The following is an 18,845-nucleotide window of genomic DNA, read 5'->3' as shown; positions in this document are numbered from 1 at the left end:
TGCCAGCACAGTGGCCAATAAAGTGATTCTAATGCTAATAATATTCTAAATAAAGTGATTCTAATTAAAAAAGAACAACAAAACACATTTTCTGTATTTGTTTTATTTCAAGTCATCTACAGTTGATGTTTTGTCATGTCTTACTACAGGTTTATTAAAGTTTAATACGGGAAAATATACATTTTAAACTAGTATCTGCATGATCAGAGAAAATCTTTCTCATTTTCAGTGTGATTCCTGCAGTGGTCATGGCCGCTACTCTCTTATCTGCCCTCCTGTCGTCCTCCTGTGCAAAACTACAGATAAAGATGTAGCATGACTGTTTTTAGATGATGTGCCACACCCCTTAGATGTTGTTTTAGAGTGAACTGTAAGGACCTTGACTCTTAGAGTGCAGCACGGTGGGTCAAGACTCTTTTAAACAACCTAAATTGTTTATCTCTTATGCTCTCTTCATTCTCTCTTCCTTTCTTTTGTCTTTTGTTTTTCTCCCTCCCAATTCCTAGACCCTCCTTAGCTCCTTCAGGTTTGTGATCCACTGTGGTTATTCACCATATCCACTCTTCCCTCTGTCCAGGCTGCATTGACTGACAGGAAGGCTTTTTCTGTTTTGTCTGAATGTGTTCAGACCTTGCACCACTGCTGCATGTGATGTGCGGATCAAACCCCTCCCTTCTAGTAAAGAGCGCCATGCTCCCTCCCTCCTCTCCCTGGCTCCCTCTCCCCTTCCCTCCCTCCCTTTTCTCCTCGTCATCCTCTGTATGTTTTGCGCAGCTCCTTTGCCGTGGGCCTGCTGTTGTGTCGTTCATCACTGCCACCACAAACCCACAGGGAAGAGGAGGTGGAGAAGAGGATCTTCCTTCATTTGATTGTAGTTTTTTGTCCTCACTCCCTGGGTCGCCCATAACGCAGCTCTGCGCAGTTATATTTTGATGTGGTTTTTCTGAAGTGATTTTTGTTTTGTTGCCCTTCACATCCCGACAGAGGGAGAGAGAGTCACAGACGAGGGCCGGCAAAAGAGAGGGAGAGGTGATTTTCATCATCCCATCTTATCCCACTCATTTCCTCATTCACATGACTGCCTTGTTTGTGTCGTCTTTTCCTCCCTCCCCCAGTGAGCATCATCATCATTCCTCTCTCATTCAGCTCTCTGCCCCTGAGGCATCCTCACTCATCCCCTGTGATATTAGTCACTGTATTTTGCTTCTTGTCTTAGCATTAATACTGTAATCCAGTGGACAGCAGTCACTCAGCCTCCTGGATGTTTACATCCAGCGTCGTTCAGGAAAGTGGTGTGATGATTAACCAAAAAGAGTTAATGTTATGACTGTATTAAGGACTGTATTTTGCCTTTTTTGTATTTTGTAGTGTTTTTACTATTTTCCCTCTTCATTCTGTTTGCTTTTATTAAATAATTACACTGCCATTTTCCAACTCCTAAATTTAAACTGATTGTTTTTGTTTGTTACTGTGCCTTTAAGGCTACATACTCTACATATCTATGTACTGATTGCGTGATATGTATTAGGACACTCCACGGGGATCTGTGGCAGCCACATCCTCTCAGAGAATAAATCAAAATAAATTTTGATTTAATGGTGAGGTTGGAAAATGAAATGTTAAAATAACGCAGACTTTAGTGGACTTTAGGGGACAAATCTGAAATGAAAAGTTGTAAAATGTGGTCCCTTTAGGTGAAATAATGTTTTCTGAGGTCTCTGCAGTGGTCATGCAGCCCCACGCGACAGAGGTGGCGCGTCTCTACCAGACGGAGTTTATCCGCAGTGCCCGAGCTGTGGGTGTCCTGTGGGCTGTGTGCACGCTCTGCTTCGCTGTCATCGAGGTGGTCATCTTAATCCAGCCGTCCTGGGTGGGCACAAGAGAGCTGCGATACCGTGGCGGGGGCGGGGGTTCAGCCCCTCAGGCTGGGACGCTGGGTCTGTTCGAGGTGTGTGTAGAGTCAGACTGGCCCGTGCCTGAGTGCAGAGGATCTCTCCGCACCCTGACCCCTCTGCCCGCCTTCCAGTCCCCTGCTGTGCTGGTCTGCATGTCCCTGACCATGGTATGGGCCAGTGTCGGCTGCCTATGTCTCTTTCGCTTCTGCAATGCTGCCACCGTGTATAAAATCTGCGCCTGGCTGCAGCTGACGGCAGGTGAGGAAAACTCCAGGTCCAGATCTCTGCAAAAGTCTAGAACTGCTGACAGACTGGGTCCCACTGCTGTGTACAATTTAGCCTTAATAGCTAGGCCTGGATTTGGGTGATCATCAGAGAGGTCGTAAACATCAGTTACAAATACTCATGAAGTCCATATGTCAAGGTGTTGAGAGTTGTCAACCAGTCATAAAATAAACAGCACATTAGAGAATGTATAAAATATAATCAGGTCAGTTTTGCTCTCTAAGGACTGAAGCATCATTGGGGATCAAACCTATGACCTCCTGATAATAGGGCCAAGATTTACATCACTATATAAGTGCCCTGATTTTTTCACAGGAGCTATGAAATTAAAATAGCTAACACGTAATGGAGACATAACCCATCAATTAGCTCTAATGTATTCCTGTTTCTTGCCGTAGGTTTCTGTCTGGCTCTGGCATGCGTGTTGTTCCCGGACTCATGGGAGTGTGCGGAGATGAGAGCTCTGTGTGGAGAGAGTGTGACCAGCTTCTCTGCAGGGAACTGCTCTGTCCACTGGGCCTATGTTCTAGCCATGCTGGGGGTGCTGGACGCTGCAATCCTTTCCACGCTTGCTTTTGTCCTTGGAAATCGGCAAGATGCACTTCTCCCAGATGATGCCAAGGATGGTGAGGGTAAACACATGATTTACTTCTGTTTGTTCAGTCGGGACTTAGAGGTTACAGTGAATTCAGAAGAAAAGCACTTAATATTTAGTGCAAGTTAATATTAATAAGACTAAATCTCAAGTTATTTTATTTATTTATTTAGATAATTTATGGAGCCTATCATGAGAAGAGCACAGATTAAAGCAGGGAAATCCATATCATAATTATAGTGAAATACTAAGAAACGTAAAATATAAACTTAGAGAATAAGTGAATGCAAACATTCAACAAACACAAAGCACAGTAACCTGCAATTAATCTGTAATTCTTTATGCAAAGTGCTATAAATAAGCACAAAGAACTACAAACACCTTACAAAGTAAGGAAATATGTGTTTGGTAGATTATTTCTTTGTTGTAACAAAGCTTATACAGTTGGAAGCCTGTTAATTTCCCTTTTAAATGGTGCCTTATTTGTAAGGAACATGCATTTGTATGTGGGTTGCGCCCATGAAAAATGTACCAAATCCTTTCTGCCAATGCCAAACAGCTTGTTTGGTGTCAATGGCAATTTAACAATTTATTCATTTAATAAACAGGAGTTTCAGTAGTTTGTGGAAGAACCATACACAGCCACAACAGCCTGGAACCTCCTCCTCATGCTGGTCAGTAGCCTGGTCACACACTGCTGGTGGTCACGAACAGCACGCCCAAGCTGATCCCACAAGTGTTCAATGGGGCGAGCGTTGTCATCTTGGAGGGTAGAGTTCGGTCCCAGACTGTGGAGATATAAGATTGCCACTGGTTGCACAATTTCCTCTCGATATCTCTCTGCGTTGAGATTGCCTCCAATGATGACAAGCCTTGTTTTTCCAGTGAGGGAGATGCCGCCCCACACCATCACATAAAATACACTGTTTGGCATTGGCAGAGAGGATTTGACAAATTTTTGTCATGGGCTCAACCCACATAGATTTATTGCAGAGAAGCTAAATTATAACAAAGAAATACTCTACAAACACAAATGTCCTTACTTTTTGTGCTATGTTAATGTTTTGTTTATGTTCTTTATGTAATTGTTTAACAACAATCTTCTCCTCCTTAGTGACTGGGCTGCTGCTGGAGGCATAAGGTGATGGTGATGAAGATCCTGTTGAAGAAAATGCATCAGGTACACATCTTTCAGCCTGTTCACAGTAGCTTTCTCTTTGGAGCATAGGTAATGGGATTGTATTATATGTATTCTGACCAAAATTGAGCATTTTACTCTAATAACACGTGAAAGCATGTGATTATTTTTCTTACAAACTGAATGATGATTGACATTGATGTCCCCTTCTCTCTCTTCCTACACTTTAATTATTTTCCATTTTCTACCTTTTTTACTAACCCATAATGCCTCAAAGCTTCAATCTTCCTTCATTATGCTTCATTCATCTGTGACTCTCTCTCTCTCTCTTTCTCACTCACACACACACACACTCTACCATTCTCTCAGATAATTCCATTCTCATCACATCTTCTCTGCCCTGAGAGAGAAAAAACAAGATGGTGTGAGAGGAGCTTGGTTTCTCCTCCCCCTCAGCATGACATCACCCTGACTGCTCTGCTTACATAATCTCTCTGCATAGAAACAGTCACCTGGCAACCATCACTTGGCAACAGTATCCTCCAGCTTCAGAAACCTCCATCTCTAGAGAGAGAGAGAGAGAGAGAGAGAGAGAGAGAGAGAGAGAGAGATGTAATTCCCTTATTGTAGTGGCAGATAATGAGGGACAGAGGGACCATTACAGTGTCCAACATCTCATGTTCTACCTTACATTCCCTTGGAGTCAGTGATAATAAGTGTTTTTTTCATTAAATATAACCAGGTAATTATCTACTGAGTTGTTCTATGTCAATACTAGAGCTGTCTCAATTACTTGATTAAACATGTTAGCCTGATTAACAAAAATGATCTATTAAAATGTGCATTCTCAGTAAATCCGTTCTAATTAGGTCATGAAAATTATGCAGATTTTTAAATTAAATTATCCCTTTTTTATACCAAACAAACAGTAATTTATGTTATTTTTCTATTCTGTTTTAATATATATTTTTATTGAAGTCTTGGTTACCTTTGCAGTAAAGACTTTTTGAATTTTTGAGAAGGTTGTGCATGGTTTGTCCAATTTAAAATGGTTTCAATTAAAGTAAGGAGGTTTAATTAATAATTCAAACAAATATTAAGTTGCTTAAGTACTAATATAATCTATAGTGACAGCCCTGGTCAATGCCATCAGGTGTATTTTGTCCTCTTCTGGGAATCTGCTGTTTATTGTGCATATTTCCAGTTTCTACATTGTCTTTACTCAGTTCAGTCAGTGTGCTGCATGCTAAAGTCTTGTAAAATACAGCTAAAACATAAGGTATTTTACAGTTGAATGTAGAACAGATCAAGCAATACTAACAGTAGGTCTACTTAGTAATATGTTTTGTAAATCAATTTTGTAAGCAAGGACATTTTAATTGGGTTTGGTGGTGTTTTTCTCCCCTGTTTTGTTCAAGGGTTGTTGGTGATTCAAACATTTTGAAATTCCGATATTTAGAGGTGTTTCATACATGAGTTAAAAAGAAGTAAATGTCAAATAGCTCTCTTTGATCTTTTTTATGTGGAGTTTTAAACCTAGCACTGGTTGTTTTATTGAACAGAAGTAAGACAGAAATATGTATTAATTTAGTTTAATCTAACAGTGCTAGGTTCAAAGAGCCATTAAGCTCAAAAACTGAAAAAAAAAAAAAGTACTGAGACCAGGGGTAGAATGTTGTTCACACACAATTTATTGAATTTAAACTGAGTTTACAATAAAATCTGTGCATTTTTTTAGTACATTTCATGGGCGCACAGCAATGGAAACATAAAGCTATAATATAGTGTGAAAGGCAGTATTTTTCTTGCACAAACTCTGCTGTAGAGTAAATCAGGTAACTGAAAGGTGCCGTTAATAATTTTGGGACAAGTATTGGCACATTGGGCACTAAAGCCAGTGGCAAAAGCAGGGGAGAACAACTGACTTTTCCACACAGAGTTTAGTCAAGAGTTTAAGTTTCATAGTAATATTAATGCACACAGGAAAGCAGAGAAAGAGAGAGCAGAGAATTCACTTTGCTAATTGTTTTCTTTTTCTGTGCTATGATTAGCTTTCTGTGCAATTACATATGGATGCTACAAATGTCTGCAGTGAAGCAAGCAAAAACATTCTAAACAGTATTTGTCATCATATTAAAACAGGTGATATAGTCTACACCAACTGATATTATATAATAACCTAAATTAAATTTGAAGCACCACAAAATCCTTCTTGTATAGTGGGTAAAAGGTGCGATGGAAGGTTGTGTACTTAGCGTGCATTACGTCCAGTAGCATCCAGCTAAAGCTTGAAGAAAGCTTCAGTTTGAGAAGAAGAAGCCTCAGGTTTGGCAAATATAAACCCTAGTGAACTACATGTATAGGCAAAATGTTGGTTAAGTAGGCTAATTTGCAGACCACTTTAGCTACTGAAACACATTTATTCAAAATAAAGGATTATCTTATTGTTTAATATTAGATAGATACACTCCCAACCATGCTAGCAAGCTAACTCGCTAACAAACACTAAAGGAGTGAGATTACCTAACTTTGTTTAACCATACCTTACCACTTTCTTCAACCTAACCGTAATGTGAACCGCCACACCAGTATTTTAGCTCGCTAATTTGTGGGTGGCTGGTTTACTAAAGCTACTTTTCTATATTCTCATATGTATTACTATATCACAAAGATTAATACATTTGACAAATGTTATTTGTAATGCTTTTGCTGAACAAACGGCAGAAACAACAAGAGCACTTTTTTTAAATGTAAAGCAGATGGATACAGACGTTTCATTTGTGAAATCTGTGGTATTTTGTGTTAAATGTATTATATGTATCTGCTAAATATTTCACACAATGGCCAATAAAGGCGTTTTATTGAAATCTACAACTGCTCTAAGTGTGTTTTTAAATGTGTCCAATTTGTCGCTATGGTAACAATGAATTATTCAAATTATGCTACATAAAGAACTGAATCTGTGTTGTGCAGTTGACAAAGGGTATGTACGTGAAACAACCTTCCACAGATCTGGTCCTACGTGTAAAGGTTGGTGTGGCACCCACAAAGATCTGGATTTTAAATCTCACAGTTTGGTCATTTAAGCCGTAAGTGAGAAAAGGCCTGACTGTTTCTCTGTTCTCCCATTTGATGGCCTTGATTTTTTAATTAAGATGTCCCAATGAATGCTTTGAAATAGCAGGAGGACTAAGAGGTTCTAGAAAGAGGAGAGTTTTGGCGCCAGCAGACAGTAATAGTAACACGTAGTGGCTGGGCAGCTCTGGACCTTTGTGCACCAGAGACAGAGGGAAATTGATAAGAGTGGGCTCTTCTTTCTGGGAAGAAACCACACTTCAGCGCCTCATGTGGAAAACTAATGCAGAGGACAAAGAGGTAACGCGACAAACACATCTACAATAACGTGGTGAGGACATAATGCGGCTTCTTAAACCTAGTTGGGTTTTTACTTTGGCTCAAGCTTTGGGTTGTAAGGATTTGGGATGGAATCTAATTTGAAGGTTACCTTTAATATAATTCACAATATGGGATAAAAAGTACTGCATCATTTAGAACTGATAAAAGGCTTGATGTCCTATGCATACGCTATCAGGACAAGAAAGTGGTGAATTTTTAGACAAAAGGCAATTAAATATAAACAATGGCATCATGCAGTCTTGCTTTTTATATAATGTCTAAGAAATAAAAGAGAACTGTGGTTGAGTTAAAGGTGAGAATATTGGCCTTAAAGGTGCAATAGTACAAATGCTGCCAACCTTTAAAAATAATCCCATTCTGTTCATATGCAACGGCATGAAGCACTGGTCAGTAAATATGTTTATGATTTATTATAGTGCTGAAGCAGATGCATTGCTAGACATAAGCAGCTGAATATGTGGCATTTATGTCACCATGTGAGATCATATCTGTTGTTAATTGGCTTATTTTCTCTGCTCCTCTCTCTCCCTCTCTTTCTCTCCCTCCCTCACTCTCTATGCTGGTAGGTACTGTAGAATGTGCTGAGCAATGAGATTGGGGTCGTAGGTGATTGCCCGGCGTTTGCGACTCTGTTTGGGAGGAATGAGCATGTCTGTGTCGATGCGTTTCATCCTCTGCAGACCGGCGTGGGGTGATCTGTTTTTCTGAGCAGGGTAGCCTTCATCATCCTCATCGCCCAGCCTCTTCACCCTCAGTAGTGAGGCCTCGGTGCTGGGGGAAGGGCCAGGTGCAGAGTCCACAGAGCGTCTGGATCGTCTCACAGCAGCTCCACCCCGTCCTGTGCCGGACGCTGCGTTCACGTCCCGCTTGGTTCGGCGGCTGGAGGGGCTCGGCTGGTTCCCTGGAGCCAAACCTGAGAGGATTTTCTCGACCAGGTACCTGAGTAAAGCAGCAGAAAAGACGGTGAACACTTCCATTCTCTGAGCAGATCCCTATCTTCTCTATAATTATTAGTTATCGCCATTTCCACAAGGACTTCACCTATTCAACACAATGCGACCAACCTGGGAGGGTGAAGAAAAGCACATGCTTCCACTGATATATGTGAAACCAGCCACAGCTTCTTTTCAAACTGCTACCGGACAGTGTGCCAGATTATGAAGGCCAACAATGTTCTTATGTGATAGTAATAGCGGGGGGCCATCCCACTCCCCCATAGAGCGAGGCCAATTGTGCTCTCCAAGACTCTCAGCCTCAGATGAAACACAACAAGGGTCCCAAAGACCACTGTACCATTTGGGAGCTCAAGTAAAGAACTGCATTATGTTTTATCATGGGCAGCATGGTCTTAGGAGTTTGGTGTTTTCTCCCTGTCTCAGCATGGGTTTCCTCCTCAGGTTTCCTTCCACGGTCCAACAACACACACTGATATGTGGATTGGCGACTCAAAAGAGTCCATAGTTGTGAGTGTGTGTGATTGTGAGAGTGTGTATCCCTACGAAGAACTGGCACCCCCCTCCAGGGTGTGGTCCCACCTTGCACCAAGTGATTCCAGGTAGGTTCCGTGATACTGAACTGAATAAGCGGTTACAGACAGTTAATGAATGAATGAATGTTTCATCATATAATCTTCGTGGTTCAGAGAGACTATTGAATGTAATGCAATGTAAATTAATGGTTCATCTGCTAAATGATAGAAATGTAAATGCCATTTCTATCCTGTGGGAAACAATGATTATATGAACTAGGCCTACGCTTTGGGTCAGAAGTTTCATCCATTCATCTCCTGTAACCACTTCATCTTGCTCAGGGTCAGGATCGGTTCAGTGTCTACATGGAGTCATTGGACCCAAGGCAGGATCATGCGCAGGGCGGGGCAAACTCCATTTAAACTGTGAAATACTTTCTCTAAAACACTGAATGTTGTTTCTCCTCACCGGAGCATCTCCTGGTCTCTGTCCTCCTCTCTCTCTTGTAGGCGGTTGGAGGTGGGGTTAAGCCCAGCCTGCAGCATCCTCTCCTGCTTGTAACGGTTGAGCAGGGCCTCGGCCAGTTGCGGGTCCAGCAGTGCCTGCGGCTTGGCCATGCTGACCGTCTGCTCCGTCTCGTCGTAGTCTGGGGGGTATGGTCCCTGGAAGTCTCCTTCCTCCTCCTCTTCCTCTTCCTCCTGCTTCCCTTGGCTATTGTTCTGTGCCTCGTTCAGGAGGCGCAGCAGACCTGCCAGATACGCAGCTTCCTGCTCCCTTCGCTGGTCACTCTCCATCAGCCGCTGGAGAGCCTGACCTAGCCCCTGGGCTCTCACTGCCTCAGGCTGGTAGTACAGGTCATTGCCCCGCCCCTTGAAGTCAGCAGGTGGATACGACATCATCTGAGCCTCGTACGGCAGTGAGTCGCGCAGGTCACGGCGAAGACGCACTGCTCCGCCCCCATGCATGCCAGAGAGAGGCTGAGAGAGAGAGAGAGAGACGGAGAGAGCGAGAACTGTTATTTTTAATGGCTCATCATGTTTAACCTTGTGACATTTCTGTGGTTTATTTTTGTGACATGATGTTTTTAGCCTTTTGAGCTTAACAAGCTACTGCGCCTTTAAAGGAACACGTGAGATTTGGTATTTTTGCTCCTGGGCTCCCTCTACAATTTCAGAGAGTAATTAACTTTTACAGCACTGTCCAGAACTCAAGGGGCAGGGAGAGGGAGAGGGAGCAACCCACCCCAAAAGTTACACAGTGCAGTTTCTGCAGTGCTACATATTACAGCCCATTGGAGCATCACAATGATTCTCAAGCTGTAAATTTACAGTAAAAATATTACCTAGGAATGCCCCTGAAAGCAGTCAAAGCTGAATTAAAGTTCTAAATGTGTGGTTTCTTTCAGCATTTGCAACAATACATTTGCTTCTCAATGTTCAGGAACAGCACAATGTTTGGTCACTGTCCAATACATCTCAGACTCAGAGAAGCAGGTGAGTCTGGCTGTCGTTACTCTGTGAGAAGATGTCTCAACTCTAAATACAGACTACACTGCAGTAAAAAACACTCAGAGAAAGGTGCATCAGAATAGAGTGAGGCTTAATGGTCACATGGAAATGTCTTGTTTTAGCAGCTCAGTTTAATATGTAGAGTAAAATGCATTAATATTTACATAGTACATAGTACAAAATTGAGCCTTTTATAGATGAGCAGGAAAGAGGATTTGTGTAAATTGTCCCTCTTACTTCAATCCACATCAAAACCAAGTACACAGCTGCAATCTCTAAATCTCTAAGCTTTTAAATAATTATGTACCAATTTTTATTATGTTTCATCCTGTCCTTGTCTCAAATGAGAGCAAATTAGGCTAAAACACTGGCACCAGTCTGGACTAATGCACTCAGAACTGCTGTATGAGCTTTCTGGCTTTAAATGACTATTCAAAAAACATTACACCCCATCTTTCTCTTCACACTGTGTCTCTCTAAAAACAGAGATAAAAGGACTTTTCCATTTAATGGCCAAGACATTGCTCAACAATAAATTTTTTACAAAGTGTGCACAGGCTTTCACAAACTATAATGGGGCACCTAGAATATGTCATTTATCACCTAAACGCGAGGGTCAGGTTTTGAAATAAAGTTTCATTAAGTCAAATAGGCAGCCTGGTTCAATGCAGCTGAACACTCTTGATTATGTCTTTTAATGTGAGTTTACACCCTTTTACAATGGTATTTTCTGTCTGTATAATTCAGAGCAATAACACAGAAGGACTTTTAAATATGCAGCACTATGCAAATGCCAAAAATCACCATTATTTGATGAATTTATTTGGAAAATGGCGATAAAGTGCAGTTAGTGTGTAGTGTAGTTATTTTTAGGAGAGGATTAGATACAGTAACCTGCTTGCACCACTCAGGGGAAAGTCAAAGGAATAAATTGGAAAGATTTTCTCTCAATTTGGAGAAAATATGGCACTCATAACATCCACACAAGGAGTGGTAGACTACCACAACTGTCCCTACAAGATAAACAACAATTTTTTAAGATGAAATGAAGCTCTACTAATGTTTTAGGCTGCAGATTTCATTGCAAACGGAAGCTTTAATAACAGAAAAATATGGACTCTGTAAACATTAAAAAAATTATATTGAGTTACTGAAGCTCATTTCATTGATGTTAGAAAATGAATAACAGCCGTGTGCACTGGAGGTTATGTGTATGATGGGTGGTCTCTGACATTTGCACAGTACAGTGTGATCTAGAAAATGAAACTACACTACTCTAGTAATGTGTCAAAAAGACAAAGGTAGAAGCTGATGTAGATACAATGTCTGTGATGCAGATGCAGAAGTGATGTTAACAGTGAAAACAAAACCATTACAAAACATTGAAACTGTTAAGGGGATTAGCATTGAAGTCGAGATGTGTGATAGGACAGAGGGAGAGGTAAAAAAAAGGTTATCTATTAGTATCAATAACAGTAGGCCACAAGCACTGAAGGACTGTTACAGAGAGGGTGGGATGCAGGGGAGGAGAGCAAGACACAATGGCGGAAGAAAGTGAGATACACAGTCCATCCATCCATCCATTATCTGTAACCCTTATCCATTTCAGGGTCGCGGTGGGTCCAGAGCCTACTGGGAATCATTGGGCGCAAGGCAGGAATACACCCTGGAGGGGGCGAGCCAGTCCTTCACAGGGCAACACATACACAGGGAGAACACACCAACTCCTCACAGACATTCATCTGGAGAAAACCCATGCAGACACAGGGAGAACACACCACATTCCTCACAGACAGTCACCCAGAGGAAACCCACGCAGACACAGGGAGAACACACCAACTCAAGAATGTGTGTAAACAACACTGAGAATGAATGAAAACAAGAGAACAAGAATGAAAGAGAAAAAAGACCAAGAAGGACTTTAATAAAGTAATGGAGAGATACAGAGAGAGGGAAAGAGAAAGGGATAGAGTGAGAGACAATGAAAGAGATGCTGAAAGAAAAGACCAAAATGAAGAGACTTAAAGAAACAAACAAAAAAATGAGTCAGAAATAGAGAATGCAAATTCTCGTTAAGCTGAAATGATTGAAGTGTGCAGAGTAAGCAGGTAGTGACAGTCCCCAATAGCCCAGCCTGCTCTCTGTGTATATATCACCTCTGCAGGCTTCAGCAGCTCAAATCCAATATTGCAGCTTAAGCCAAAAAAAAAAAAAAAGATTACAGTTACAGGCCTGTGCTGTACGCTACATCTGAGAGTCAGCGTGGATAAGCCCCTGATTCACACAGAGCACCCTCCTACTTGGTTAATTTTTCACAGAGAGGCCACAGAAGAAAATCAGGAGCCTGCTTTAGCCGCAGGAGATCATGACTGAGACAGCTGTAAAGATCCCTTCGCCATTAGCCACCAGACATCATGCCCTGTTTACTGCTGCACTCTGAAACAATCGCCATCTGCCAGTTAATAAACCAGTGTGTGCTCTCTTTTTTCAGTTTAAAGACTAACAATATCCCACTGAGGAGCACAGCCAGGGCTCTGTTTTTTATCAGATTACGATGATGTTAGATATTTACTTATTACTATAAATGTCGAAAGGGTTGTAGACAACAATAATAATTAGGGAATACGGATAATACACATTTTCTGTGTTGGAAAAATATATTCAACTGGACACACACAGATCATATCATCTCCACTAATGGACATTAGGTGACGAGACACTTTGGAACAGCTGCAAATGAGCTTAGAGTTCACTGTCCTCAGTGAGATGAGCTCCAATCAATACCTTTCTTAGTGTCTGCGATGATGCAACAAGCATAAAACCCTAGGTAGTATGTTTACATTAAAATAACAGCTTCAGACTCCATTGATGCTCCACTGACCTGTCATAAGGTGAACAGAGCCTCTGTCGTTGCTTCTCCTGGCCCAGCCCTGGAGAAACTACCACATGTAACTGCAGTATGTACCACGTACTTGACCATGCACTTGGTTAAACATAAGCAACAGCATTTGTTGCATCTGAGTTTTGGCCGACATTTGACAGGTTTCTATGGGAACATCAGTGCCTCTCTGTTCTGATCTGTGTGTGTTGAAAGCATTGGGTTGGGTGGGAGGCATTGTTAGGGCCGATGGAGTGATGAGGTGATGAATAATAGATAAATAATACAGCCAGTGACGTGTAGAGGTGAAGAGAGGGATTCAGAGGCGAGATCCATGGAAGGATGCATGACTCAGGGAAGGAGTGAGTCACTCTGTCGCATTGTGATGTCCGTCCCTCATGAGACATGAACATATGTGTGCTGTGAGAGGCCGTGTGTGTGTGTGTGTGTGAGAGAGAGAGAGAGAGAGAGAGAGTGTGTGTAAGTGAGTGAGTGAGAGAGAGAGAGAGAAAGAGAGAGAGAAAGTTAACAGTCTGTTCATCTGTTGAAATCATGGATCCAAGTGCTGACTTCCTGGCGTTCTTTGCTCCCCAACTGTTTCACAGGTTCAAATTGTTCAGAGCAAACTGTTTTTACTAAAGCTTCAATGGAGCAAATATCACACTGAAGAAAACAGTGTGCATTGAATGTACTTGTATTCATATGTGTACATCATTTACATATTAATAAAAAATGTTACATCAATGTAATTACTGCTAAACGTAAACAGCATTATAATGGGGTAGGTGGGGAACCCGTAAGTGAACACTGAATTATTTCTGTGGAAAGTCTTACTATTAATTAATTTGTATTCAATAGAAAGGCTGTCAGGCACTTTAAAGGCAGCTCTTGTACTATTTAGGACTTCAGGAGATGAACTGAAGGCTTACTGTATCAGGAAATAATGCTTTGATTTAAAAAAGGTGAGACCAATGACGTGAGGGAATACAATATTATAAAAAGCAGTTCATTGACCGCGAATATGAGGAGTAGCTTTACTTTAGTCTGGTGTTAGAAATGGAAAACTAAAGCGGCTCTATGACAGGTCTTTTCACTGAGACCTATTAGGCTAAATATGTCATTCATTCATTCATTCATTCATTCATTGTCTGCTCAGGGTCATAGTGATTCTGAAGACTACCAGGAAAGCCTTTTGCAATCTTCAAATATTTACTTAGCAGAAAACAGAACTAGAATTATAAGAGAGCCATTCCTTTTTTCATCTCATGCAAAGTTTAGACATTCCTGGGCCTAACTCTATAAGTTCTAGTTTGCCACTTGTTAAAACTATAGTCTATTGATGGGTAAATGATAGACACATTCGGTCAAGTAGTTTCAATGCATTCTTTTGCGTGCAGCTCTGTTGATTTTCTCTGCTGCTAAAAAAACATTGATCAGAACTTAGTCAACCTCCGCTTTGTCTGAGTCTCTTTTTCTCTGACATTTATTAAAATCAAATTTAAGGATTTCAACACAGCAAAGAAAGTGTCTATAACTGTTAACTATTGCCCTCTGGCGTGTTCAGACTGAAACAAGTAGAAAAGGTCAGAAAATATAGAAAGAAAAGTAAAGAAAAGTTGAAGATGGAAAATGCTGGAAGCATGTGGGATTGAGTATTGATTCACGCTCTCAGTAACAGCAGACAGAATCATCCATTAATCAAATCTGCAGAGCTCCTCAAGTATTGTGGTGTAAACAAAGTGATTCAGATGTTCACTTCCTATCAAACCACTCTGAATGGCAAATGAATGGTCCACAGTAATGTAGGGTAAATGTGATGGCTAAAAAGCGCACATGCAAATGTGACTATTGTGACATCATAAAAGGGTGAATCCAACACTGGCTTTTTTTGCAGCTTAGTTTCTTTGTATAAACTAGGGATGAAACTTATTATTAACCTTCATACATAATAATTACTATATTTATTATGTGTAATATTAATTACTCCAGATTAACATTGACACGGGGGTTATTTAAAAAAAATGTTCAGTAATGATTATGAATTCATAAGTTAATGGATGATTAAATGTTGAGTGCTTAAGACATCTGTGGAATTGAAACTCACTTTGTGTGTGTGTGTGTGTGTTCGAAGAAGAATATGAATGCATTTGTGCCCACTGAAAGCAGTTGCCATGACAGCAGTCTCCTCCGCTCTCAGTGTGTTTTCAGCTAATTAGATTGTGCAGCCACTCCTATTGATTCCGTTCACTCGTGCGTTCAGGAACATAGTTTAGTATTCTTGGCACATTCACAAAAACAACTTTTCCATGATCATTTCTCCTCACAAACACTCGAGTGACAAAGATTCCCTCCTCCCTACCTTTTTTGTCCAAAACCAGTCAGCCCATCCACGTCCTGTGTTCTTAAATAAACATTTGCCCCATGTTCATTGTAATAATTAATTTCTCTCCACAAACATCTAGCCCATGGTCATTTTTCTTGATCGTCATCTTCCCTGTGTTCCTGTAATCACCATAAACATCAAATGGATATTTTTTCCTTCTACGTACATCTGCTAGGATCATTTCTTTTTTTTTGAATCTGAAATTATTTCACCCCATTAACATCTAGGTAATGTTTGTGTCTCTCAGTCAACATCTGCCTCTTATCCCCTTCATGTTCATCTTTCCATAAATACATGTTCTTTATATTATCTCTTGCTATTGTTTCAAAAACACCTGTCTCTTGTTCTTTTCTCCTCAGTTCCAGATGTTCTATGGTCTTTTCTTTGTGCTTATGGATTGTTGCCTCAGTGCACTGTCCATGGTGCTGAACACAATGTTCAGCCGTTCAGATCTTTTTTCAGTGATGTGTGACAACAACATATTATTGAAATGGTTTCTGCTCTGTAGGGAACAAACCTCCTCCCCTCCCTTAATTTTCACCAGAGGCTATTCAATTTCCAGTGCAGGAAAGACAAGCAAATTGGAGCCCATAATGTAAACAAATGGTGATGAGGCTCTTAACTGAGTGTTCACATGATCAGGTTATTTGGCATCAACAAATTACCACCCAGGGCAGTCATGATGACTGAGGAAATATCGTTCTTAACCTCACTGAACAGATGTTAAACGGGGCGCTGCCTGAACAAATGATTCCATTAAATATTTGGGAGGGAACAATTATAAAATTAAAAATATATTTAAAACAGTTCCATCACAGCTTTAGGCCTCAAACGGCTGTATTTTAGTACAGTACAGTGTGTTATGGCCTATTAATAGAATTATGGCATATTAATGATCCTGTTGAGTCTGTGTTTATGCTCAAGGCTGGTAGGAACAACAGCGTAATCACCACAAGAATACCCACAGATGCTGAACATGATGAGACTGCATTTATCACTCCCTGCACAGAGATGGCTGCAGACAATTTTCATCTAAAAATAGCCTGAAGTGTATAACTAGAAAAAACAAACCCAAACCCTGTAAATCATTAATATGTTGTAATTCAGCTACACAGCATCAAAATATAAAGACTTCATGAACTCAAAATAATTTAGAGCAGCATAATTTCAGCCTCTCAAACTATGCTCTGGGATTAGTCTTGGTCTCTGTACATAGTTAAAATAGCTTCTAAATTTAGGAGCATGCTCACATTCAATACATCATCAGCCAAAACATGGACATTTAACACCCATTGTCCATTTTATCAGCTCCACTGACCATACCGGTGCTCAGACTGTGGTCCATCTGTTGTTCTACATACAGCCCTCTTCCTCCAGCTCCAACCAGACCATCACAGAGCAGACACTATTTAGGTGGAGGATTCTTCTGAGCAATGTGGAGACACTGAGGTTTAAAAACTCCAGCAGCACCGCTGTGTCTGATCCACTCCACACCAGCGCAACACACACTAACACACCACCACCACGTCAGTGTCACTGCAGCGCTGAATACGATCCATGACTGAAATCGTACCTGCTCTGTGGAGGTCCTGTGGAGAACAGAACTATGAAGTCCACATATGGTCAGTGTAGCTGGTTAAATGGACAATGAACAATGGAATTTTGGTCTCAGCTGATTGGTGCATTTGCATTTTTAATGGTCCATAATGAACTGACATTGGTCAGAAATGGACATTCATACTGTTTCACTGTCTCCCAGACAGTGTCTCACCTCCCAGTCTCCACTGTCTCACCTCCCAGAAGTTTCCAGAACCTAATCATGATTTTATGAGTGAACACTGTGTTGATAAAGGCTCTGTGACGTTGCCTGGTAATGAATGCAGGTCAATTCTCTCGCTCTTCCTGCAGTACTCCTAAATCAAACATGAGCCCGGCACAAACAAGCGCACTCACCCAGATGGTGACATGCTAACGTTACTGCAGACCTTAGAGGAGACCTTTCTGCTGTGTCCAGACTACACACAAGTCTCATATCAAAAACCTCTCTCCTTCATTTCAAAAAGAGTGCTGCTCTCTAAATTGATTCACATTTCATAAGGGATGGGCCAATAGAACAGCTGCAGAGCCTCGTTACGTCAAGAATATTACATTATTTACCGCCTTAAATACCAGGAGCTACTGACATTATTACAAGAATTTGTTTGTTACAAACCCATTAGCTATAATCTGACACATATTCAATGCCTGAATAAACACAACGTCCAGTTAACACCCTGAAGAATAAATTAACCCTTCACACTCCTAGACTTAGTACATCCACAGGCTTATTAATCAGTCATTACGAAGAAATCAATGCAAAACTCTCAGTTATTTGTAAGTCATGCAATTGATAAAGTCTGGATCCTAAAGCAAGGCATTTCACCCACTTCTGAACCTCAGTGTAATGAGTATCTGACTGGCTGAAATAAGATTATAATCATTAGATACAACAACCGCATTTGATTGATTATAATTCAGTTACATCATCGTTATTTAATTTCATTCTATGTGAACTGATAGATAGATAGATATTCTACAGTACGTCTTAATGATTACCCTTAAATGAGAAAGGGATTCAGAGGAGATGCAACGATAACAGTACAGGAATAAAAAAAAATGCAGGGAAATCTCTCCCACTGTGTGTGTGTGTGTGTGTGTTACCTTGGCCTCCAGCAGAGCAATGTACAGGAAAGTGATGGTGAAGAGCAGCAGTATGGAGCTGGTTCGAGGGCCCGACATCCTGGAGGAGAGAATGAAGCTGCCCCTGCCACAGAGAGATACACTGCTACTGAACCACTGCTCTCTCTCTCTCTCTCTCTCTCTCTCTCTCTCTCTCTCTCTCTCTCTCTCTCTCGCTCTCTCTCACTCACCCACACAGAGGGGGTGGGGGAGGAGTGTCTCTGAATAGAAACAGATGTGAAAAAGAGGGAGGGCTAAATGAAAGCGAGAGGGAAAGAGAGAGATAACAGAAATATGAGTGAGAGCATAAAAGAGGGGAAAAGGGAAAAAAAAGATGAGAGAATTAAGAAGTGAGACCAAAAGAATGAGAGGCAACAGAAAGGAGGAAGGAGAGGAGTAAATATAGAAATAAACGAAATATTAGAAATAAAGAAATAAAATAAAAATAAAGAAATAAAAGATAAGAAGAAAGGACTGTGTTAAGGTGAGATGAAGAGATATAAATATAGAGAAGAGTGATGTGCTTCGAATAAGGTATTTCACTGAGGTTATTTTTTGA

The 18,845-nt window shown here is 40.9% G+C and overlaps 2 protein-coding genes across 6 annotated transcripts; one reads left to right on the top strand and one right to left on the bottom strand.

The window, feature by feature from the left end:
- The first annotated feature begins 791 nt into the window (after positions 1-791).
- Positions 792-4,412, top strand: lhfpl4b (LHFPL tetraspan subfamily member 4b). 5 transcript variants are annotated; one of them, XM_066644828.1, is made up of 5 exons: positions 792-1,029; positions 1,695-2,153; positions 2,579-2,812; positions 3,890-3,955; positions 4,283-4,412. In XM_066644828.1, exons 2-4 carry the CDS (start codon positions 1,703-1,705, stop codon positions 3,913-3,915), a joined length of 711 nt encoding a protein of 236 aa, XP_066500925.1. In that variant the 5' UTR covers positions 792-1,029; positions 1,695-1,702; the 3' UTR covers positions 3,916-3,955; positions 4,283-4,412. The 5 variants fall into 5 exon arrangements, with proteins under 5 accessions (XP_066500925.1, XP_066500928.1, XP_066500927.1 ...); XM_066644831.1 differs by having other exon boundaries at positions 1,725-2,153; positions 4,191-4,320; XM_066644830.1 differs by having other exon boundaries at positions 1,715-2,153; positions 4,191-4,320.
- Positions 4,413-7,880: 3,468 nt separating this feature from the next.
- Positions 7,881-18,417, bottom strand: pcsk1nl (proprotein convertase subtilisin/kexin type 1 inhibitor, like). The gene is made up of 3 exons (XM_066644826.1): positions 18,269-18,417; positions 9,268-9,776; positions 7,881-8,269 (listed from the first exon to the last, which is right to left on the bottom strand). Exons 1-3 carry the CDS (start codon positions 18,344-18,346, stop codon positions 7,885-7,887), a joined length of 972 nt encoding a protein of 323 aa, XP_066500923.1. The 5' UTR covers positions 18,347-18,417; the 3' UTR covers positions 7,881-7,884.
- Between the last annotated feature and the right edge of the window lie 428 nt (positions 18,418-18,845).

This window comes from Hoplias malabaricus, chromosome 14 (assembly GCF_029633855.1).
Source record: "Hoplias malabaricus isolate fHopMal1 chromosome 14, fHopMal1.hap1, whole genome shotgun sequence".
Classification (NCBI taxonomy): domain Eukaryota; kingdom Metazoa; phylum Chordata; class Actinopteri; order Characiformes; family Erythrinidae; genus Hoplias; species Hoplias malabaricus.
The sequence above is the reverse complement of the archived record's forward strand: the minus strand, read 5'-3'. Positions and strand labels throughout refer to the sequence as shown.

What these genes read in the sequence shown, in the direction of transcription:
- lhfpl4b (XM_066644828.1), top strand. Translation starts at nt 1,703, where the DNA reads ATGTTTTCTGAGGTCTCTGCAGTGGTCATGCAGCCCCACGCGACAGAG. An exon ending in CTGGCTGCAGCTGACGGCAG is followed by an intron (nt 2,154 to 2,578) that starts GTGAGGAAAACT and finishes TTCTTGCCGTAG; the next exon opens with GTTTCTGTCTGGCTCTGGCA. An exon ending in TGATGCCAAGGATGGTGAGG is followed by an intron (nt 2,813 to 3,889) that starts GTAAACACATGA and finishes TCTCCTCCTTAG; the next exon opens with TGACTGGGCTGCTGCTGGAG.
- pcsk1nl (XM_066644826.1), bottom strand. Translation starts at nt 18,346, where the DNA reads ATGTCGGGCCCTCGAACCAGCTCCATACTGCTGCTCTTCACCATCACT. An exon ending in TTGCTCTGCTGGAGGCCAAG is followed by an intron (nt 9,777 to 18,268) that starts GTAACACACACA and finishes TCTCTCTCTCAG; the next exon opens with CCTCTCTCTGGCATGCATGG. An exon ending in AGAGACCAGGAGATGCTCCG is followed by an intron (nt 8,270 to 9,267) that starts GTGAGGAGAAAC and finishes TGCTTTACTCAG; the next exon opens with GTACCTGGTCGAGAAAATCC.